The sequence below is a fragment of the Semicossyphus pulcher genome, unplaced genomic scaffold (genome assembly GCF_022749685.1).
Source record: "Semicossyphus pulcher isolate SPU_LCO1_2020_fin unplaced genomic scaffold, fSemPul1.0.p SCAF_17, whole genome shotgun sequence".
In the NCBI taxonomy this organism is placed as follows: Eukaryota; Metazoa; Chordata; class Actinopteri; order Labriformes; family Labridae; genus Semicossyphus; species Semicossyphus pulcher.
The window spans coordinates 14,474,187-14,497,660 of NW_027211681.1; the positions used below are offsets into that span (position 1 = coordinate 14,474,187).

The window sequence follows — 23,474 nt, forward strand, 5'->3', positions numbered from 1 at the left end:
CCGGGACAGCTGCTCCGACAGTGAACTTTGCACAAAGGACATCTTGAACATTTTCAAAAACACGATCATGACGAGACAGTGTGCGTCAGGTTTTGGTAGATATATCCTTTCCCATGTGTGACCACAGGCGGTAAAACATCCCTGGGCTGGGTCGCTGCGCAAAGTGAACATCCTGACACTTCTCCGACCACTGAATGATTCATGGCTGCTCTGGTCAAAATAACCAGAGGTCCTTGTGTGACACCGGGCTCAGAGCCACAACAAATCAACAGGAAATGGCACGAACTAAACCAGGGGACAGTTTTAAGATGCCCTTTAAAACATGAATGAATCCATGAGAAATATGTGGCAGAAAAACCTCTTTAGCACCGGATACACTTTCTCTGGCTGGATGCACTGCTACAGGGAATAAATCAGTTAAGAAAACACAGGGGTGGTTCATTTTGAAATATATCTCTCTGAAGTGGTCATTCATAAAAGAAGGGAACAAGAAAACTCTACTAAAGCATTCATTTTTAATTAAAATTAAATTTGTGCTGCCATCGAGGGGTTTAAATTCATATTGTTGGGAGTCAGTAGAAACAAATTATGTCAGACTGTCAGAAACTAAACCATAAATTCAAAGTTAAAAAAAAAACATGACACAACAAATAGATGTGTGCTTTATGTAGTTGAATTTCCCCTTTCGTGTGGAAGTTTTATGTCTCTGCCTTAATGAAGATCCACAGGGACTCAGCGTTACGACCATGTTCTCACAGTAAAAGATCTTCCTGATTTTATATGTTTGGCTTTGTTCCCTGTTGCGTTCTGTGATTGCATTAGTTGCCCCTGTGTTTTGCTTGTTTTTCCTGCACACAAAGTGTCATCTATTAGTTACTAGAACTGTAACCAAATTCCCAAAGGTTAATATTTTTTTATCTTGAGCACACATGGTGATTATCTTGTGTGAACAAGTTATTATATTGTGCAAATATAGCAGTGTTAATGATTAAACTTGCCATAATTTGTCATTATTGTTATTGCCTCTATTTTGCCAATAATTTGCTTATTTAATTGTGTAAATAATGTTTTTGTATTCTTGTTAGCGTTACACTGGGACTGGCATTTTGTGTGTAACATGGGCGCCCTCTGCTGGAGCCCCTGCTGACATGATTCGCCCCATGTTGTGTTAGTATGTCATTAGCTCTGCTAAAATACATTAAAACAAGTTCGTTTTTAGGTTAAATGCTGTTTATCAATATGGTATGTTTGAAAGACTCTCCAAATCCAATATCAAACGCTTTTGTGATGATATTGATTCGCTGAGTAGGGTTACCACATTATTATACTTTGCTAGCCAAATCTGCGTGGTGTAGCTCACTTACCCACAGTTATCTTAAATTAAATTATCACCTTTTGGGACTTCAGGGGCTCCGTAGAATTGTAATAAAAAAACGAGTATTACATTTATTATTGGCTGTGAAAAAAATCAGCACTACCACGACAGTCTCGCGAGCTCTGTCGTGTTCTCGTATGTCCTCCCGCGTGCTCTCTTGATTATGGAGATTCTTTGATTGCACACAACATAACACAACAGACACGCTAATAATTAACTTTAGTCTAGCTGACACAAGCTAATACAACAACCGTGTGGCGTTTGGTAATGATTGGTGGAGAATTCAAATCCCTGCCCGACTGGAGCAATGACTGTATATACAGATGGACGACGCGTCTCCCATCTGCTGTCATTGAACGGAATTGATAAACAGCCCCCATGATAGGTGCTGCCATCTTGTGATTGTGACGTCATTTGGAGCCAAAGTCTGCTCAGTAGAGATCGGCGGGTGGCGCCACTGTAGCCAATCCTGCTATGATGCTATGCTTTGTGTTGGTCTGAGGTTAACGTTCACAGATATGGAAACTTCAGTGACTGTAATAATTGTTTTTAGTTACACTTCCTCTCAATGTTCCTCCTCTACTCTGCTAATCCAGAACAGATCCACTGCGGGAGCCGTATTTGTCAACAGAGCTGTCAATCACCATTTTTACAGCATCAAATAACTAATTAAAAATACATTTGTCAGAAAAATGAACACTAGGACGTAAATCAGCATGATAATAACTAGCTATAATGACAGAAACCATGTTTGACAAACATTTATTTGGCGTGTATTTTGATTTTATAGTTTGACTCATGTCCCATCTGTTAACATGGAGGAGGCGGGCTTTATGACCTATACTGCAGCCAGTCAGCAGGGGGCGCTCGAAATGTTTTGGCTTCACTTTTAGGGAGCTGTTATATCGTCCATTTTTTTTACAGTCTACAAGTCAAATGCAAAGGATTGATTTCACTGAAGAGATCAACGAAGTGCGACATAATCAGGGTTTTGTCAGTGAATATGCTGCATAACACTTTGAATAATGCTCTTGGTCTAGGTGGGTTGGATAAAAAAAAGTCTGAGCTTACCTCCAGGTGATGCCAAACGTGGGCCTGGGTGAAGGATAAGGCCAGATATCCAACGCTGGCTTGGCGTTGTAGCTAAATATGGGCACCTCACGGAACCCCCCTCTCCTTCCCAGCACCTTCAAGTCGTCATGTGGCAGAACAAAAATACTCTTGCGGCTGCTTTTGGTGACAAACTTGCGGTAAGAAGGAAGGGCAGTGTCTGAACGCATCTTCTTGGTGCGGGAGAACTTGAGGAGGCGGACGCGCCCCTTTGTTGATGAATAATCCTCGTGGCTCACAGCAACAGTTGACACTGAGGTTTCTCCGCTGATATCAGTTGTTGACTTACTAATGGAGGCCGAGAGCTTCCGTTCCTGTGTCACTATTTCACTCTGGCTGTCGTCTGAATGACCATCGGAGGGGCAGATTTTGGTCACTGTTGTTTTGGTCATGGTTGTGAGGGTGGACACTGCACTGCTCTCTTGTGTCCTCGTGTCTCGAGACGCGTCTGATGGCACTTTGGCCGTCCTCGTCTCTGTGGAGACTACTGTCGTGGTGGTCGTGGAGGTTGTGGTGACCTGGGTGACGATGGTTTTGAGTGGTTCTGTTGTCGCACTGTTGCTGTTCTCCTCTGCAAAGTCGTCGCTCAGACTGGACTCCTCTGCTGAAGGAATAGGAGACGGTGGCATTCGGATGATCTTGACAACAGAACCGGGTTTGGTCTCCGCTGACTTGAACGGTGATGTGCTGTTGTGCTGTCGAGTGCTTTGTGTGTTCTCTCCAAGTGCATCTATGTTGTTCTCCAGCCTCAGTACTTTCACTGGGGGTTTGTAGTCCTGGTCTGATAGCGTTGTCTTGCTCTCCAGGCTGGGTTCCTTGGCCCTGACATCTGTACATTCATTCACAGGAGCTAAATCTCCGTTTACCAAAGGCTTCTGCTGTGTGCTGTCCTTCAATGAGACCACCAACCCTTGTTCATCAACACTGTTGCCTTTGGGCTGAGTGCTGTTGGTAAGCACACCCTTATTTGAGCTCATTACAGAGTTACCCAACATGCTTTCACTTCCTAAACCATCATTACCATTTACCTGAGGGAGAGGAGAAACTGCCTCAGGAGTGCTAACTCCATCGGTTTTACCTTGTCCGATGCCTTGCATATTTCCTTGGTTCTCCTCGGGCTCCATGCCATTCTCCTCGGTACCCGAGCGCACTGAGCTTAAAGTTTCTGGGTTTTGCTGAATGAGCTTAGGAGATGTGTTTTGACTGCTTTTTTGATCAAGAACACTCGTAGAAGTTCTTACAGGGTCCAATTTCAAGTTGGGTCCATCTGATCCCGTATGTTCATTTTGTGCAGCCTTGGTACCATCTGATGATACCCTGACTGGTTGTTGCCCTAAAGAGCTGTGAATTCCCCCTCCTGTTTTTTCTTGTACATCCGGCAGTTTGACCCCCTCCTGCCCTGAAATGTCTGAATTTGTTTCTTTTGGCCCCGTAGTCCTTTCCACCAAATCTGCCTCCAATCGCTGGGGCAGGGAGGTGGTTTGGTTTCGTGGTGATGCTGAATGTTCACCTGTACCTGTACTGCAACTGTCTTTGAGTGTGGAGCTTGGAGTAGGAGAAGGAAGAGGAAGAAGAGGAGCAACATTCTCAACAGTAGTTTTAGAGAGTTCAGACTGACTCCCCTCTCCTCTTACTACTCCTACTCCAACGGCTCCTGGACCTGGAGTTTGTGCTGCCGAAGTCTTTCCCGTCACTTTCACAGCCTCGCCCAGTGCAAGCTGTTTCTGAGTGAGAGTACTGGGCTTGAGTGGCGACCGTGGCCGGACTGGAGTGCTCAGAGCTGGGGTTGAAGTGGATGAAGCCGACACCTGCTGCCTCTGCCTCTCTTCAATGATGTGCTGCTTCACTCGTCGCTCCAGCAGGCTGTCCAGCTTGGAGGACTTGACCTTCTTCTTGTAGGCAATGCGGGTGAGGAAGCCCTTGCTGACATCTACAACATCGTAGTTAAAGGGCCGTGTTGGCTCCTCTGCAGGCTCCTCCTTCATGGAAGACATTTCCTCCTCAACACTGGACCCTAGAGAGAGAAAATTAATTTAAACTTCAATCTGCACTGACAAAAACTGAGGCAAAACTTATAAAATGCAATTAAACACAATGCTGTTAGACTTCACTCTGTCATACTTTTCTCTTCATCTGATGGTGAGTCTGAGGCGTCCACCTCCATCTTTGCAGGTGACTCCTCTGCTGGCAGTTCCTCAGACTTTTCTTTTTCATCCGTCCCCTCTTTCTTTTCTTCTTCCATTTTCTCATTGGATTCTAAATCTTCAACAGATGTCAGGCAATCGGTTGCGGATTGGGAGAGGCTTAAGGATTCTTGATCTTTCGCTTCACCACTTATGACAGCAGCTTCCTGAGCTTCTGGTGCAGCTACGCTCGGTCGTCGGCTCAAGTCCAACAGGGTACATTTCTTTCCCAGTTTAGCATCTTTGGAAAACACAAAAAGAAAGAGAGTTTAGTTTTCAAATTGGTTTGTAACACAGCTAAAGTTACCTATGATCTCAGCACAATCCAAACATTGTCAGTAAACTTGAGTGGGATAAGGATGCAGTCTATAGTTTCTCCAATATAAAGAACATGTTTCTTTCCAGTTAATCTGCAGCATTACTGAACATTCAAGATGATTAAGTAGCAGAAAAGGTTAAAGGATGAGCTAGAATCCAAAATATTTATAAGTCTTGGCTCAATCAAGTCTAACCAAATGAGAAAAACTATTTTAAAAGTTTGGAATGTAAGTACAATTTTAACACAGGGTACAATTCTAGTGCCCTAATCCATGACATCCATGGACATCAAAAGAGAGACTCGATTGATTGATTGCCAGCCAAAGCACAGAATGACATCATGAGACTAAATTCACTCTGAGAATGAAAGACAGTAAAAACTCTCTTTTCCACACCTTCTAGTTCTTTGCGGTAGTTGGCGTTGGTGTTGCCGGGAAGCCGGGGGAAAAACCGCGGCACATAAGTCCTGCTGATCCAACTCCAGCCCCCATAGCCCGTAACACGGTACTCCTCTCCTTTCTGCTTCCACACCTGAATGTCACACAAGAAAGAAGAACCCAAATCAGGAAAACAGGGAAAAGGGAACAGCACAAGGTAAAGGGTGCAAATAGAGAAACGTGCATAGGAGAGACAGAAAACAGAAAAGTACATGTGCAAATTTCTGAGGAACTTGTAGCAGAGCCTAACTTCAAGTAGCCCTTGATGGATGGTGATACACGTATCCTGGCAATAAAGTCTCTTCAATCCAAAAGTCAGCTCAACTAAAATATTAGTAGTACAGCTTGTTTTGGCACAGAGAGCAGAAGAATAAAATCATGTTCTGTATTTAGTTCATGTACATAAGAAATTATGACGTTTGATGAAGTTCGAGGGGGTTCCAATTGTGTATAAATGGCAAAAAAAGATCCAAATACATTTATATAATTTAATTAAAGTTGTGGCAGGCTTAAAATGTGTGAGTGTTCATGTGACCCACCTGGTGTTTGATTGGAAATGTGTATTTGACCCAGGTGGCCTGTTGCATCGTCTCCTCATCCTCCAGCTTCTTCTCCCTCTTCTTCACTTTCTCTTTTTCCTCACGTTCCATGGAGGTCATGCGGTTTAACCTGAAAACAGGTTTGAAAGGTGTTGATACAGTACAGCATGCAGCAGCAGCAGTCTGAAATTGTATGTTTATAATGTGATGCACAGGTGATCTTATAACGCACATCTTTTCAACCCTTTGGCCAATAGGGTTGGTGGAAACATATTGACAGTAATAACTATTAACTATTTATTTACACTTTATTATAAAGTGTAATTAAACGAGTAGAAAGCTACTTGATGTAAAAGTATGATTAAAACCCGGATTGAAGATCAGAGGATGGTAACATATTTGAGAACATTTGCACAAATGCACTCTGAACTGTGAGCATCAAAGTAAGGGAGAGCCAGTCACATATGCACACGTTGTGGTCCAGACCTTGTGCAATGCTGGACAATCTCCTCTTTAAAGGGGCGTTGTGGAGTTGAAGCAGTAGTAGCGGCAGAGGTGGGTGGTACTGGTAGTGGACTTGCAGTGAAAATATTATGCCTCACAGTGAGGGTGGGCCTTTTGATCTGATTTGGTTATGATCCTCTCTGCCTGCTGAACTGACCACACATCCCCCGTGTACATGCACTCAATGCTTGGTTGAGTGTTTTTGAAGTCTTTGAATGTTTTGCATTCAAACAGAATTTGTGGAGGCATCCTTCAGCTATTCATTTATTTATGCGTGTTTCAGAAATTATATCAGTGTGTGTAGATTTATGAATAAAGCATGCACAGACACCCACACACACACTGTGTATAAATGATGTGTGTACCTGGTGTGGCCCAGTGAGTCCTTCCAGACAGGCAGCATAGCCACAGGCTTGATGGCACACTCCAGGATGGCCAGAGCCAGCGCAAACTCTCTGGCCTTACTGCACATCTGAACTGCTTTGATCCAATTGGTCCTAAAAACAAGCAAAGAGACATTAAACGTTTTTAAACTTCTCTTTCCTCTGGGTGCTTTCACTCCTAGGAAAAATACAATCAAAGGTTTTAGTCTGATCTCTGTGTGACAACTTCCTTTAGATAAGGTGACCAATATGACGGACAACCTAAACCACTAAAAGCAAAATTTAATGCAGGCATAAAAAAAACATTGTAAGCTACACAAATAGCAGAATTGTAATACATGATTTCCATCTCACAGTGCCTGTCCTGTACCTGTGTGAGGCCCAGTTAGGGTGCATAAACGGTGCTGGAACATTGTTCTCCAGCTGGATGATGGTGAGTCTCAGGGTGGAGATGGTCAAAACCTTAGAGCCATAAATAGACCCGTTCCACTTAAACTCTCCTGCTGGTGTCATGCAGAACTTGTGGGACAGATGCCGCCTCTTGTCATGGTCCTGATGGAAAGAGAAATGAAGAAGGCATTAGTCAGGGATTAAGCTTAAAGCGATAATCTCAAAGATTTTCATTTAAATAAATGTCAGAATGAGGTAACAAAAGGGTGATTGAGCCTATGGCCCACTGATGAAAGCCTTTGCATTTGCAGAATTATGGACTGGGTGTCTGGTGCGACCTTCGCGGAAATAAATCGGCGCCCAGTTAGTGACGTGTTTAAATCATCCAGCAGTGGTTGGTCTGCCAGAGAGGGTAGGCGCCTCCTTTCCCGTCTCTGCAAGTGTTGCTAGTAAACAGTAATCAACTATGGCTGAACAAACAAAGAAAAGATCGATGACTACAGATACAACTTCAAAAATAAGTGAAAATCCAAAGAAAAAGAAACAAATTTGTCACTCAGATGAAGGCAAAAAAGGCTAAAAAGGAAAGCAACCGTCAGCCAGGAAAATCAAGAGTTACAGCCGTAACAAAGGGAGCCAACTGTGGACGTCACACATGCGACACTGTCTGGATATCTGTGCTCCCGCAATTACCGTTTATCGCCATAGGTGCCGCCAAAGAGAATGAAACAGAGAATCCTCGAGACTACCACTTTAAGCATCTGAAAAAGTGGGGACATTTCATGTTGGAAACAACATACTATCTTTGTTAGGGCCCCATTATGTATGTTGGTAGTCTGTGGTTCAGTTTTAACACTTCAAAAGGATGAGATGTGGATTCTATCCCATCACAGACTGACATTTTTACCATTCGACATCAAACTTACTGTCATAAATGTCTTCACAATAATGGGAGGGACCTGCTCTCTAAGAAAAGAATATCTATGAAGTAGAAAGGTGGTGCTGCTTGCCTCTCTGTGCTGGTGTTTGTTAAGGGCCACAGCGTTCGAGCTGTACTGGTTATGATAGACGCGGTACTTCCCCTCCTGGCCCAGCTTGAAGTACTGGCAGAGCGTCCCCTTCATCACCACGTCCTTGCTGCTGCGTGTGCTGACACGGGTGATGTCACCCTGAGCATTTACTACTAATACCTGCAGAGGAAGGAAAAAATATGACTCATTAGGATTTATGAATGACCGTCTTTTTGATAATACAATGTACAATTTTGTAGCCAGCTGCTCTGAGTAAAGCATCCCTGTCATAGATACTGACTTCAAAGCCTTGGTCATCTCATTCTTCCTCAATAGCATTAAAGTCCAGATACTTAATTATCTTTTAGTGGGCTACAATTTCTTTTAAGGACAGTCCTCCGTTGAAACCCAATATTCTTCCCTAAGGCCCTTAACCTCATCTTCATTCATACATCAGCCTGTTCTGTGTTTCTTTACTGTGCTACACACAGAGAAGCAATTTGTCAATATCTTTATGGCTTGTGGTCCTTGTCACCTCTTTGCCCTCTTTGAAGCCCCTGTTGGCTTCGTGAACGGCGGCAGCCACCTGTTGGCTCTTCATCTGGCTGAGCTTGCTGTCTGGGTTCCTCAGCCGGGTCACCATGCGAGTAGCTGAAGACTTCCTACCGCTGTTCCCTGACGTGTCACCGTCTTTGCTGTCCCCTGAAAACACGATGGAGGGTTCGGTCAACAGACAGTCATACACAGTCGTCTTCTCTTTTTGAACTAAACCATATGATGTGTAATGATCATAAAGAGCTATACCTAATTGACATTTGTTATGCAAGTGATACTTCTACCATACAGAATGTGCTGCTAGCCTGGTTCGAGGCTTAGAAACTTGGACATACAATGTGTAAATGTATGCAAATCTTTTTTTGGGCATCGTTTAAGGCTTGTAAGGTTTTTTTAGGATTGGGTAGTCTCACTGAGCTCAAGATCTCTTTAGAAAGAGAGACTTTAGTAAAGCAGAGTGCAGTTTTCCACAGTATAAACTTTAATCCTGACTGCTGTAAAAGACTGATACAATATTACAAAAACCAAGATGCAATCATGAGGTACTGTTTTTTCAAACCTGTGTCATCAAAGCTGGCCAGGGATGACTGGGAGGACTTGTCAGCCAGATCTGGAGGTTCAGGGCCTCTGGGAGGGACCAAAGCTCCCATGCTGCTGTTACTGTTCTCCTCGCTGGTCTGGGAGGGCTGGCTCAGGCTGGGGACACCATCTCCACTGACAGGGACAGAGTCTGACGCTGGGGTTTCTGCAACACGTGCAGACAATCACAGAGTATTGTTTGTTACATAAACAAGGCTAGTTTTCTCCTTTACTGTGTTGTTCGTCCGAGGTTTCATTCTTGGTTTGTGTTCAAGCAAGTAACTGATGACATTGACATGGAAGAGCAAGACAAAATCAAGCATCAAAGACATAAAAAATAACAGATTTTTCTGCACCAGCAAGAGCTCTGTCATGATGAAGAAAGAAACTTCCCGGTGATTGTTCTAAAATAGCTCAGGCTGTGGCTCCCTCTACTGTTTAGTCATGCGTAATGCACGCAGCAAATAACCAGTTCAAATGACGGGATGGGTCATTTGAAAGCAATGGGCGACCAGTCCAGGCAAGAAAAGGCTCCAACAAGGCTTGTGCACACAAGACCACACAGACCATAATAACAAATGGTTAAGCGATCGAATCAGAGCTTCCACTTGCAAGCAGCAGCAGAACAAAAGCCTTTACAAGAGCAAAATGTGAACGCTGGCCCCCATTCACTGAGGGTTGGACACTGACTGCAGTGACAATGCCGTCTGATTGCAAATCAATCCATGCAATTGTGGAAAATGGCTTAAAGTATTCCAGGGCTGAAGCCAGGACGAAGCCAAAAAACGGGACTATCAAACATAAAAGCCAGCAGATGGAATGACAGCTACATGCAAAGAGGCATGCCGGGGACATTTACACTGGGCGTTTACAGCGCGCAAACAAGTCTCTGGTGATGTATGAGATTCATCACACAATGCAGTGCAGTTGCAGACTGTGGTGGTTAAGCAGATCCCCAAAAACAGCTTCACCATGAACATGTCCTAGTATACCTTTGGTGCTTTTAGAGACCTCCGTATGGGAACTTCCCTCTATCAGAGCCTCTAAGTTGGAGGCTGGGGGCTTTGGAGCCTCGGGGGTGAGTCTATAGCTCACGGCGGTGGAGACGGTTGCTGGTATAGGTCCGTCTGTGATGCTACTGCCACTACTGCCTTCTTGGCCAGTGGATGGCGCTTCAACAGCTACAGATGAACAGCAGTAATGTTGTTAATATTGTGGATTTTAAGTATTAATGCACAGAGAATTTGGAGACAGTGGAGAGAAGCATTGAAGGTTGGGGCTGAAAAAATTGGGGGGAAAACTTGATCTTAATTTTTTGCAACGCTACATATATTACCTTTTAATGTATCTTAACTCTTGGGGTTATTAAAAGAGCCCCACATTTGTTATTACAGCCCTAAAAAGAGCAGGGTATTTCTAATTGCCTAATTAAGCCAAAGAACTGCACAATCAATAACTAATTACACCATTGTGATGATGTTCTTTTTCCAAGGCTCAAAAACAGAACCAAGTGCAGCTACTGAGACCAGAATGAGCTTTACTGGTCAAAGTCCTTCACGCTGCTAATATTATTCTGGGCGACACATTTGTGTGTTTTGGGGAACTTCATGAAATATAAACATCATAATAATCACCTCCAGTTTTGATGCCATCATTCTTCTCATCCCAGGCTTCTTCTTTTGTCTCCTCCTCCTTTATCAGAGCTTTGCCATCCTGCTGCCCCTCGTCCTTCACCCTGGCCTCCTCATCTTCCCTCTCAACGTCTTCCTCCTTCTCCCTCTCCAGCCGCGCTTTCTGGGCCTCCTCGGCAGCCCGTCTCTTCACCTCCTCCAGCTCCTCCTCCTTCTTAGCCCGCAACCGCTCCAGGATCTCCTCTGCACGGAAGAGGAAGAGGGGAACAAAGGAAGATCATTGTGAGACAGAAAAAAAAAAGACTAAGAATAGCCCTGAATGGGATTTTATGATTGTCTTGCTTTATAACTGTAATTAACAACACAATATAGAGAAGAGCTAAGAAAGAAATTCATTGAAGGGAATGTGTGAAACGTGTCGTAAAGAGGTGTCATTTCAGAATATGTTACATGTTATGACATTCATGAAATAGCACAAAGAAAACAACAAAATACAATTATAAAATTATAAGTTGTTAATTTATGGCCTTGTTCCATTAAAAGCCAGAATAGTGTTGGATATTGTAGAAAAGACTGGTGGAAGAAAACTACAACAACAGCATCCAAATTCAATTCAGTTGAAGATATCAACTCTCTCGGAAAAAACCAAAATAACCCCATATAAAAAGATGTGCACAATTTGACATGCACACATTTAACCCCAAAAAATACCCCTTTCCCACCTAAATTTAGCACGTTGTCGTTTTTCAGACCCAGGAAGATCTGCTTATAGATGCAGATTGTCTCTTTTCCCATTGCCAGTGAAGTATACTCCTTTCGGTCTGTTTTCTGCTGCGTCACCGTCTGCCGTCACACACGCGCCCGAAACAGGGTTAGTAAACGGTGACGATGTTACGATGGTTAGGTCTTTATTGTATCCATTACTCATTCAGTCTGTTAATTAAATGCGGTGCGAGAAATTTGGAATGACGTTCAAGCACTGCTTGGACGGAGACGGGCGGAATTTGTAGCGATGACGAGGAGTCGCAGAAGTTACCGACGGAGCATAGCATGGCGTCGGAAAGAGGTAGGAGATTAGCATGTTGACACAGGTTTTGTGTTCCCATCAATGCCGATCGGAGCCGAGGCGATAATTACCCGGGTCTACCGCAGAGTCATTTGATCCGGGTCTGAATGCCGATTGAAGCCTTTCCCATTAAGCAAAAAAAACGGATGTTAGCAGACATTTGTGGGTGTTATTAATTTGACTGAGCTCAACTACCGCACCGAGAGCTTGCAGGATTGCAAACTGGACATGGCGAAAACAGATGGTAGGCTGTAACTTGTGTGTTTTGAATGTGTTTCAATGAAAATAAATTGAAAAAGTGTTGAAATAAGTAATAAGCTCTTGTGAGGAATGTTCGGTTTGTGTTGATGTTGGCGCCCCCTGTGGACAAAGCTCTACCTCTTATCGCTTTGCTGATTTTGTCCTGTACATGTCATATGCATCACTCACTTTAAATTGTTGCCCTGGAAAATGTAAACAAAGGCAGCATGCAGTTAATCGCTTCATCCTCCTACCCCCCTGCTAGCAGTTTCAGGCATTAAAAATAACTTAAATAGTAAGTACTCTTATAGAGTATTATATAGTTCTCTTATAGAGTCTGTTTCATAACCAGTGAAAAACTCCTCACAGGAGCTTTAATAAATAGCAATAGAAATTCTCCCTCTGAGATACCCCAAAAACAGACTATCCTTTAAATTCTGGTGCGATTTTATGGTATTTGTTATTCATGTGTGATTTTCTTATTTATTTTATTAACACTGATTAACAAACGTAGAGGCAGGGCTGACACAGACCAGTTCACTATCACCTAACTTGGCATGACACATGGAAAAAGAATCAGAATAACACTGGATAAGAAAATAGATATTCAAAAAAACTGAGCTTAAATGGGGCATAAATTAAATCTTAGATCTTGACCTGCTCTCCACATGATGAAACATTAATTTATTATGATTTCATGGATTTCAATACAGTCTTATGTACAAGTAGTGAAAAAAGCTCTTAAACTCGATAACCAGAACAGACCCTGAAAGCAACGAGAGGATGCACTTTCAGGATATTAAGACATTTTTTTCTAAGCACTTTTCTTTCCTGACCAATTAGCCACATGTAAATGATCAGTTTAAAATAAGCAAGAAGGTCTACATAGACCTACAATTTTTGAGGTATTGCTAAGCTAGCTGGTACTGTAAACTGAGGCCAAAATAAAACACAGTGGAAGCAAAGGAATGAAACTGCTGCTGCCAGTTCTAAAAGGTCAGAGAAAAGCTGCACATATTCTTTCGAGGGGCATTCATTGTTGTGTTTTTATTATCTACTTTCAGCTGTTTGCTGAAAGTGTTTCCTCTCAAGCTGTTGCATCATACCACAAACAGCAGCATTTACATTGGAGAACCACTTTCCAACAGTGAATTGTAATGAAATTTCACTGCACGTCAGACTAAAGGCTATAAACATGATCTGCTCCGGTGCAACATTTTCACAGACACAGCGAGCGAAAATGGAACACATAGATTTGGCGGGCGGCCTACAGACAGAAAGGACGGGATGAGATACTGAAAGGAACTCATGTGCTGGATACTGGCCAAACTGGGACCAGAGTAAGGTTACATAATAGCTGGGTTGATTCCTATGGTCCCAACCATCTATGACTGGGTGGCATTCATGAGTATAGGGGATAGAGCAGGCAAAGGAGAGAGACGGACAGAGAAATGAAATAAAAAAGGACTTCTGGCTTTTCCTCCAGCACACCAAGAATTAACTTAAATTCTCTTAAAATTGGTTTATCTTATTAAAAATAGGAAAGATATAGAGCTCTTTACCATTAGCGGCTGTGAGGTAACACTTGTTGCTGCCACGGGCCTTGTTGGTTAGGTCCTCACTGATGTCCATATGAGCGTGCACCTCATCCCTTATCTCCTCAAGCGCTGCATACAAGTCGGCCTCCCAGTACTCCTTATCCAAACAATCAATGAGCTCAGCTAGCTGGACCTGGAAAGAGCAGAGTTGAGGAGAGTTCAAAGAGTGCAACGCAAGATTAACTCAGCACTGCCAAAAAAACAGGGAATGTTGTGTTTTCTTTCGATAATTTAAAAAAAGAGCACAATTATGATGCATAGCTATAGTAGAAAACTAAGTAGGAAATAAAGAAGATTGTGATTGTGTGGAGAGGAAACATCCTGAGTAAGACAAAAAAAGTACCAGCATTTACCTTGGAGCTGTAGTACCAGATGGCTTTGTCCTCCTGCTCACCATCCTCTTCACTGTAGGGGAGACATAAGAGAGCAGACAGGAGGAAAAGAAATTAGGAGACACAACAGTGAGGGGTAGGACAAACAGGAACATTGAGCAGATGAAATAAAAGATACATGCTGCACATTGACTTTATGTGCTTTAGTGCTATTTGTTAGCCTTTTGTAATGCAAGTAGATACATGTTACTTTTCACATTAGTTACCCAGGTTACTGCAGATTTGTCATTTGTGTAAATCTCTATATTTACATAATAATTATTTCTTTGCATCCCTGACAGGAAATGTTAAATTATAGGACCCTGTGCATGTGTGATGTTGACTATAGAAGTGTGTCAGGAAAGGATTTTGCCGTGGAGATACAATAATTATAGTCACAAGGTCGACTTGAGTGTCTTGGCAACATTAATCTTTAATCTTTTATGATTATTTCTGCTTTATTGTGTATAATGTGTTTTATGTGAGTATGTTGTGTTTTCCAATACAGCTCTTAAGAGCCAGTGAACAGGCTTGACTGTTAGGAGAATCTTTTAGATGTTGCTGAAGAGATTATAACTTTTCTTAAAGTCATTTCTATCAACTGTCTGTAACAGATGTAAATCAGTATTAATGAAACAGCAGGACCACTTAGAATATTATAAACTTAAAATGATTATGTTGAGTGGGGGTCTGAGGTGTTGTATTAATAAAACAAAATATGATATATTTAAATGGTCACAATAAAATTCCACAGAGGATAAAAAATAGCACTAAATTACAGCCTGGCTCTACTAATCTTTTAAATTTAACAGGTACATGTAATATTCATATAATCTGTGAAAACCTTTTTACCATGAAATGTGTGAACCTGTGGGGTGCAGGATGCCTAAGCTTCTGCACAAACCCTGCACAATAAGAAATATTGACTTGTGTTTATGTAGCAGAAGCTACAGAGCGGACTATTTCACTTGCAGCATGGTCCATGCAGAGAGACCGAAGCCGGGGGCCATGAAACAGTAGTGTCTATTCAGCATCCTGCACTTGAGGCACATGTGCACACACAAACACACACGCACCTTATTCATGTGCACATCATTCATTGCACGTAGCCACTTACGTCCAGCCGCACAAACTTTCCTCTGTGCACACTACTTGTAAGCACAAACACACACACGCGGCCTCTGAAGATCAGTACCGCAGCACCTGCTGGGGGCTAAATTGGAGAGCAGGAGGAAAGGAGAGAGAGGGAAATGCAGCCGTGACAAAACTCGGGGCCATCGACCCTCTTAAATCTTGTATTGTTCAGGTGATCTATGCTGCTTTATGGTTTACGAAGCAGGCCTTCTGCTGCTGCTGACCCAGCACACACACACCATCTGTGACTGCTCCATACCTAGATTATTTTCTAGTGTATGGGACCTTTACTGCTGTTGGTCAGGTGATGTTAAATCCTATAGACGGATACAGTTACTTTTGGTTTATCAAACAGCAGGTCCAAACACCAAGCAGATCTGTACTCATATGCAAGACCCTCAGCCTGTGGTACTTTGCACCTAAGTGCTGATTACCTGTTGGTACAGTGTAACATTGTTTACACATTCCGGCAGTAACATCAAGGTTGATACAAAGCATATTTAACATGTTTTCTAGAACTCTGGCTTTGATGTGTTATACTGTACATCATGTACTATTTTTAATATTAGAAGTTGTAGTTGTTATGTTGTTGTTTTAGGAAGGCACATGCTTTTAAAACTGAACAGCCAACTGTAGCCAATATAATGGGTCACTGCAGATTTATCTCTGCTGACCAGGATCAAGTTGAGATTGGACATAACCTGGATTTAAACACCGGATGCAAATTAAATTGATTGTCACTCACTCAGTTAAGAACGATTTGTAGCTCAGCAAAAATGTCTTTGAACTTAAGGTGCAAAATATGAGTCACTGTGATGCTCAGGATTAACAACATCCTCTCATGAATCGAGGGGGGTCAGATACAGGTTGAACACATGCTCCGTAAAGCCTGACTCTTCAATATTAAAAAGGGGCTTTTATTATTACCTTGGATTACCAAGAAGGCAAGAGCAGGTGTGAAGACAACAGCAGAAAGAGCTTCACAGACATTGCATCAGTGCAAGATGAATCTCAAAGAAAAAAAAATTCTTATGCATTGCAATAAATTCAGACTTTAGCGATTTGCAGATTGCGAATGCTCATTATTGCTAATAACGATTAAATTGCAATTGATTGCACAGCCCTAGTGCCTGTCAGTATTCACAGAACTATGACGCATGAGCAGCATTTTTTATTCCATCAAAATATATATATATATATATATATATATAAAATAACTCAGTTTGAGAAGGTGCAGAGAGGTAGGTGGTACTCTTCTTTATGTATTTTTTAATAATTGTAACTGATGTTTTTTTTTTATTCATGAGCACTTACAAGTTTCCTATGACATTTTTGAAGACTATGCTACAAAGCTTTGTCTTTTCTTTGTTTAACTCTGACAGCCAGTTCTCTTAGCCAAATGTCTATGATTTCATGTTGTCAAAGCAACTAATAACTTTGTCTTAAAATTAACAGATGGCACAATATTAATGAGAAAGACCAACAAGTTCTCTACTGTTGACTCCACTGCAGTAATTGTGTCACATAAATGAAACATTTAGCACTTACACTACAACGCGGCGGTCGAGGAACCAGTATTTCCGATGGTGTCGGTCGTAGCCGACTGGCAGTTGTCGGATAAACGGTCTGCTCCTCTGCACTTCCGGGATGCAATCTGCCACACCGGGAACCTTGTGTGCCACACACACCTCACACTGCCACTCGTCCTCCGGCACTTCCTGCAAAGGAGGCTTCACACACTCCAGATGGTAAACAGCCGAACATGTCTCGCAGCACAGCAGGTCACCAAGGCGATGGCACACCCTGCAGTGGTCGTCGTAGGCAACCACACCTTCTGACATTAGCTCCTCTCGGGCGATGTTGGTCGCCAGGAACTGATCCACCAAAAATTGGAGAACTTTGACTTTGCTCTCTAACGGTTCATAGGGGTAATCCTCGTTCTCCTGGAAAGGCAGAATGTGTCGGTACTCCGGGTCACTCTCACAATACGCACGCACCACCTCTGGCCACGTCATACCATCCACAAAATACAAGGTGGAGTTGACCGAGTCCTTCACGTCAGTGGGACCAAACGTGGTGTTGGAAGTGTCCTCCTCTCTGAGAATAGCTTTGAGCAGGGAGACGTGGGTCTCTGCCAGCAGTGTGCACTGCTCCTGGCTGGCCAACGCTGCACAGAAATCCTCAAAGCGGAACGGGGAGAGCCGCAGAACCGTGCCAAAGTTGCGTAGGACTTCGTAGACGGCAGACACATTGAGAAGCTGTGAGGAAGGAACCAGGAGGTCCTCGGAGGACTTGGGAAGCTCCAGGGGAGGAATGTCATTTGCCTCAATGATGGGCGAACGTGGTCGCATTGCCCTGCTCCTTCTCCGACCTGCGGGGAAAAGGAGAAGAGTCATGAGTGAGAACAAGGGTGGCAAAAAAAAGAGAATGAAAAGCAAATGTGCCTGTAATCCACTGGAAAAAAAAACCCCTGAAAAAACTGTTTCCTGCCAGCCTACTCTTTGTAAGTATTAAAGAGCAGTAACTCTAGCAAGTACTTGAAATTCAGGTATTTAAAAGAAAGCCAATATGTCTGCTAAATAGAAGAACCATTGTTGCTTTGTGTCACCACATGTTCAAACTCCGCAACTGTGAGCACTTTCATCAGATCTACGGTACATAAAACAGCCACGCTATGACTACATCATATTTTACCTTCAGTCAATAGGACTTAAAGTTATCAGCATCCTTGATGCCTCACTAGAAACCACTCTCAGCTCTCTTGCTCAGGTCGTACAGTGCCTGCAGCTATGTTGGTGCTTGGGAATTCTCCAAGAAGAATCCCAGAGTGCCACAATTTTTACTCTTTCCTTACAGCTCCAAGGCCCAAAGTCAGTTCTACTAAAAAAAATACAAACTACAAACACCACATCAATACTATACCTCACTAGTGAAACTTCAATTTGTGGGGAATCAGGAGCAAGTGACAATGTAAATGTAGATATGTCTAATGAAGTGTGACATTCTGGAAGTCATATTTTAAAAAGGTGTGTAAGCACTTCATTGTCTCGTGATGATGAGCTAAATGCTCCCATTGGATTTTTAAGCCTGCTTTTTATCTATTGTGTAATACATGTGAAGGTGCATATAATCTTTTGTTTATGTGCGTCTGTGTAAAGTGATATTATGTGGAATAAACCTGCATATGTGGTGGTTATGACTAGCTCAGTGGCCTTGTGACCCTGCTGCTAAATATGTTAACTGCTTGGCTTTGTTATGAAAGGCTAAAATACCTCTATAGTCTGGAACTATTCACTAATTAAAACAGCTAATAACAGAACGTTGTGTGCTTGTAGCCTTCTTATGTGATCTCCTCATTCTCAACACTACATCAACACTGTATCTTCACTGTAGACACTGCAGTAATCGCTGATGATATTGAAGTTGTTAACTGATGAGTAAATTTATTTGTATTAGGTCTGATATAACTCTGTTATGGCTGGGGTTTGGCACTGATGTGCAAACAGAAAAACAGGACTACAGCAGAACTGGCTGCTTCACAAAAGGTGACATCCAGAGATTAGAGGTTGACCGCTGCAGGTTCATTATTCAGCATCGAACACAGGGATTTTGTGTAAACGGGGTATGGGTGCAATGTGTTTGGAAACAGCAGGAATACGCGTGCAGGGTGCATGTCCATGACAGCAAGAAGCACCGCAATGTCGGTGTGTCACTATTGTTATTAAGACTGACCCCTCACACTCGGCTGCACAAAGCTGCCATGTTCAAATGTCTTTAGAAAAATCGGCGGCCTGGTCATTGCAAGTTGAGAGGTATGTGAGTAATCCCTAAACCACTTAAATTGTAGCCTATCTAAGCCTGACAAGAGTGTAGTAGTGTTATAGGACACAAAACAAACAGAAATACATTCTACTTTTTTTCCCAACAGAACATTTTTTTGGTCTCAAAGAAAAATGCATCCCAAACAGGAAAGACAAAGGCTCCTATGTCGCAGAAATAGCAAAAAGAAAATGCACTGGAAGGAAATGGAAATGGAAATAATTATTAAAAATTGAAAAGTAGGAGTATCCAGATTTGGGTTATTTGTCCAATTCATTATCTATTCAACAGAAAACTCAAGCTTATATGGCAATTGACTTTTACAGACACATCTTCATTAAGAAGACTGCCCATAAGTGGTAACGTGACGGCTCTAATTTGCTCACCTGATAAACACAGGAGGTGTTACTATGGTAACGGTGGACCACGTAATATTATAATGAGTTGGTGTTTGCAACAAGTGTAAAAAGAGCGCCTCTCTTCAAAACAAAGGCCTGTCAAACTCATAAAGAAACATTAGGCAACTAAAATATGTCTCCTGAAATAGTTAAACAGATATATTGATGGTGCTTAAAAGTTGCATTTCTTATTTGTTTGGCGCCTAACATTTAATAATTTAAGTAATGCAGCTTTAGAATAAAAGTAAAAATATTAGTGTTAAACTGACGCCAATAGCAAATAAATGTTTACAAACTACGTTTTGATGGAGCTTTGTTTACATAAGTTTACTATGCATTTACATTAGTAGATATTCTGAATGAATGAAATCAATGAAAGGAGACAAACTGTTCATACAGCCTGTTCCGTGAGTATTTAAAAACGTTAAATACAGAGCGCATGAAAAGGACCGACAAAAAACACTTATAAATTCTTCATTTTAAATTGACAACAAAAAATTTGCTGATCCGACAAAAGTCAAACACATGAGAGCGGGTTGAAGCGTGGAGCCGATCTGCGAGCCGAGCACACGGTAAACAAAGGCCTGTTTCTGAGTGCAAGCTCCATTTTGAACAATGCAGCCTGGTTTCTGTACTGAGCTAAAAATACAATGCACACTTTAAGTAATGCAAACCTGCTTTGATAAAGTGCGTGCACTTGCATACGAACGTACCTGGGGTGCTACCGAGCGTGCTGTGGCTCCTAAAACTACTCTCCGTACAGTAGCTGGCATCATCATCATCTGGTAGTTCCTCCAGATAGTCAGAGTCGTTTCCCAAGGCCTCCTCTTCTTCAAGATCCGACGAAGGGTTGTCGTTTAGTAGTTCATCTTCGTCTGACCTGTAGCTTAAATTATCATCCTCCTCATCGCTGTTGTCGTCGTAGACCACCTTGGTTTGAGGCCGCCTCACTCCGCCTCTACTGCCGCGGCCGCCTCTCGACCCCCTGCCTCTCCCTCTGCCTCCTCTGCCCCGCGATGCCGCGGCCGCCGCCGTGCTAGAGGCTCCAACTTTCCTGCGGCCCCGGGACGAATGAAAGTTCTCTCGGCCAGAGATTTCGGTATCCACCTCCGTAGAGCCAGTGCCGCAAATGCCGCCACTTCCTCCACGTCCCCGACCCCGTCCTCTGCCCCTTCCCCGTCCACGCATCCCTCTGCTCCTGCTACCCCGAGAGCCGCGGACTGGCCCGGGTGAACCTTCCCGCATCACGGCTGCTTGTTTGGGCGGCCTTCCTCTTCTCCCCCTCATTGTAGGAGAGAGTCTCTTCTGTTCCGCTTCAATCTCGGTGCTTAAGTAAGCCGCACACAGCGGAGAAAAGCGGGGGAGAAAAGAGCCAACAGTTCTGGTGACTGTTCCAACCAAGTCCCCACCAAGCCCCGGCCTCAATTTCAGGGCGGAAAGCTCAAACTGAATGGCCGGTGTCCCGCTCTGGGTCGCCTGCAGACGCCATTTTTCTTCTCAGCTCTCCCTCCGTTGAAAACACAGCAGGCCCCAGAGCTGCGTTAAGCTAACCACCAAAATCAATGGATGTACCGGATGTACAGCACAATTTCCTTCAAAGTAAAAGCAAAAACAATTTTAAAATATAAATAATTATTAAATATAGTGATGTACAGAACCTTTAAAAGTACCAACCCCGATTGAACACATCATATTTTGTTCACTTCAACAATTGATATTATGAAAATATAATGTTAAAAGTTTAACTTTTATCGAGTCCACTGTACAACAAACGGAAGTGTAATTTCCGTCCTCTACCTTCACACTGGAAGGCCTGAGTGGATGTGAGATCACGTGACCCTCTATTCTACAATAGACGCAATTGCCGTGCTAGTTCATAAAATTAGATATCCATGCAAACGCTTTCCGCCAACAGCACTTTATTAGCGTTGGTTGCTTCTTGTGGATAGTTTAAATCGCAGGTGGGTCGAGCGCATTCAGTGCAACGCCACCGTTCATTTTCGGCCATGTCGCCATCGTCGTCACAGCGAAGCGAGAAGATATGCACAAGTCCGACATTGAGCTCTATTTAACATGAATCTATAGTAGTAGCCTTAAAAGTTATCAGCACACATATTTTTATGCTCGAAATGGCGTGAACGGGGGAGCAACTGTTATGTATTTCTTATACGGCTGCATTTTACATAACTTTAAAATTACTCTTTACATTTTTTACCCAAAGGAACCTGACTCAGTGTTCAGTCAGTTAAGATAAAATACCCAAGACACAGCGGGAGAAATTCTGCGCTATATTCCATTATAGCAGCAGCCCGGTATAACATATAACTAAACATAGGCAACAGAGGTGAAATACTAACATGGTGGTTTCTAGATATCCACAACTCTTGCCTTTAACTTGTGTCACCCCGTGGGTTAGATGACTTGAGAAGTGAGAAGTTTAACCCCTTTCATCTATGATTTTGTTTTTATTTTTCTGTGGTTGTGTCTCTGTGAATATGCTTAGCTAATTACTTCATAAAGCAGACAAACACAGACCAAGCTTCAGTTAGCCAACATAGCTAGCAAGCAAAAACACTGCAAAGAAACGCTCTGTCTTAGCAATAATTTCGCATGACAAATAGCTGACAAAAAAGTATAAGTTTTTAGATTTATAATTTAACTCTGTTTTGAGGTGATTATCGTGGCCGAGTGGTTAAGGCGTTGAATTCGTGATTCAAAGGGATCTTTCAGCACAGGTTCAAATCCTGTTCACAGTGGAAGCGACCTCACCTTTGATCACTTAGACCGAAAATTGATATGTTGAGAATCAATGCCGACATGGCAATCACTGAAAACCTACTCTATCTCTATGGGAAAACCTACTACATAATGATCACACCAACAAATACACGCGGATTAAGTGCGTAGCCCTGGTTATTAATGCAAGACTTAATACATGAATAGCTTATAAGTATTTAACAGATTCATAATTTATGATACATTTAGGTTATTTTTAATTATTTGAAAATGATTATAGTTCAAACTAACTGCGAGCACAACCTAGACACTAGACATATAACTAAGTTTACAGATGTGCAAAGATGTGAGATTTGTGAAAAGATATTTATAATTACGTTGGTTAACAGATTATCATACAAAATATAACATAACAACCTTTTCGAGTGACATATGATGATGTTGATAACGCCATTTGATCAACAAAAAAAAAAGTTAAAATCTTTCCGTTTATCATCGCGTCGCGGCCCCGCTGACATATCGCGAGAACACTCAGAGAGCTCCTGAGCAGCGTCTAGCACAGGTGAGCGCTAATTGACTGCGGCATTTTTCCTTTGGGTCAGCACTTTGACGGTTAAGTGATTGTTGTATTTTTTTGGAAATCGTCCCCAACTAACCACAGTGTGCAAAGCAGTTATTATCGTTTACTTACATTAAGGACGATTTCTCTTCTCCCTGTATCAACGTCTAAGCTAGCCTGGAACATGCCGTTGAACAACAACCACAAGGCGAGTACAAGAACGGTAGATTAAATTCACGTGTGATTACTCACACGACAGCAACACATGCTATTTTGTGTAATTTTTTGGACGCAGCTAATTCCTGAAAAATGTTCCCTTAACTTTTTACTACTAGGCATACTTTGTTAAGGAAGTTTCTCAAAAGTTTCATAACTGATATCTTGTCCTGTAGGCTAAGACTAAAGTTTTCTGTCTGTTATTTTCTTGCAGAAGGTTCAGAGTGCTGCTGCCAGGTTGGCTAAGCTGCCCCTGGTTCGCTCAGCTTGCAGCAGCCTGTCAGTCTTGTACGTTGACACTAAATGCAACCATCCTAACCTGA

At 42.5% G+C, this 23,474-nt stretch overlaps 1 protein-coding gene across 2 annotated transcripts in view; it reads right to left on the minus strand.

Annotated features, from left to right (window-relative positions):
- The window catches only part of LOC138594261 (nucleosome-remodeling factor subunit BPTF-like), a 42,232-nt gene extending 21,107 nt beyond the window's left edge, over window positions 1-21,125 (minus strand). Inside the window, exons 1-15 of one of the 2 annotated variants that reach the window (XM_069665298.1) lie at window positions 20,354-21,125; window positions 16,972-17,794; window positions 14,272-14,323; window positions 13,883-14,051; window positions 11,018-11,257; window positions 10,376-10,564; window positions 9,364-9,549; window positions 8,785-8,951; window positions 8,250-8,429; window positions 7,220-7,401; window positions 6,832-6,963; window positions 5,963-6,092; window positions 5,382-5,517; window positions 4,607-4,909; window positions 2,447-4,499 (exon numbers count right to left, since the gene is read on the minus strand). In XM_069665298.1, the coding sequence (XP_069521399.1) occupies window positions 2,447-4,499; window positions 4,607-4,909; window positions 5,382-5,517; window positions 5,963-6,092; window positions 6,832-6,963; window positions 7,220-7,401; window positions 8,250-8,429; window positions 8,785-8,951; window positions 9,364-9,549; window positions 10,376-10,564; window positions 11,018-11,257; window positions 13,883-14,051; window positions 14,272-14,323; window positions 16,972-17,794; window positions 20,354-20,927 (5,516 nt within the window). In that variant the 5' untranslated portion in view covers window positions 20,928-21,125. The remainder of the gene's footprint in view (window positions 1-2,446; window positions 4,500-4,606; window positions 4,910-5,381; window positions 5,518-5,962; window positions 6,093-6,831; window positions 6,964-7,219; window positions 7,402-8,249; window positions 8,430-8,784; window positions 8,952-9,363; window positions 9,550-10,375; window positions 10,565-11,017; window positions 11,258-13,882; window positions 14,052-14,271; window positions 14,324-16,971; window positions 17,795-20,353) is intronic. The other variant, XM_069665299.1, reaches the window with a different exon arrangement.
- Window positions 21,126-23,474: the final 2,349 nt, after the last annotated feature.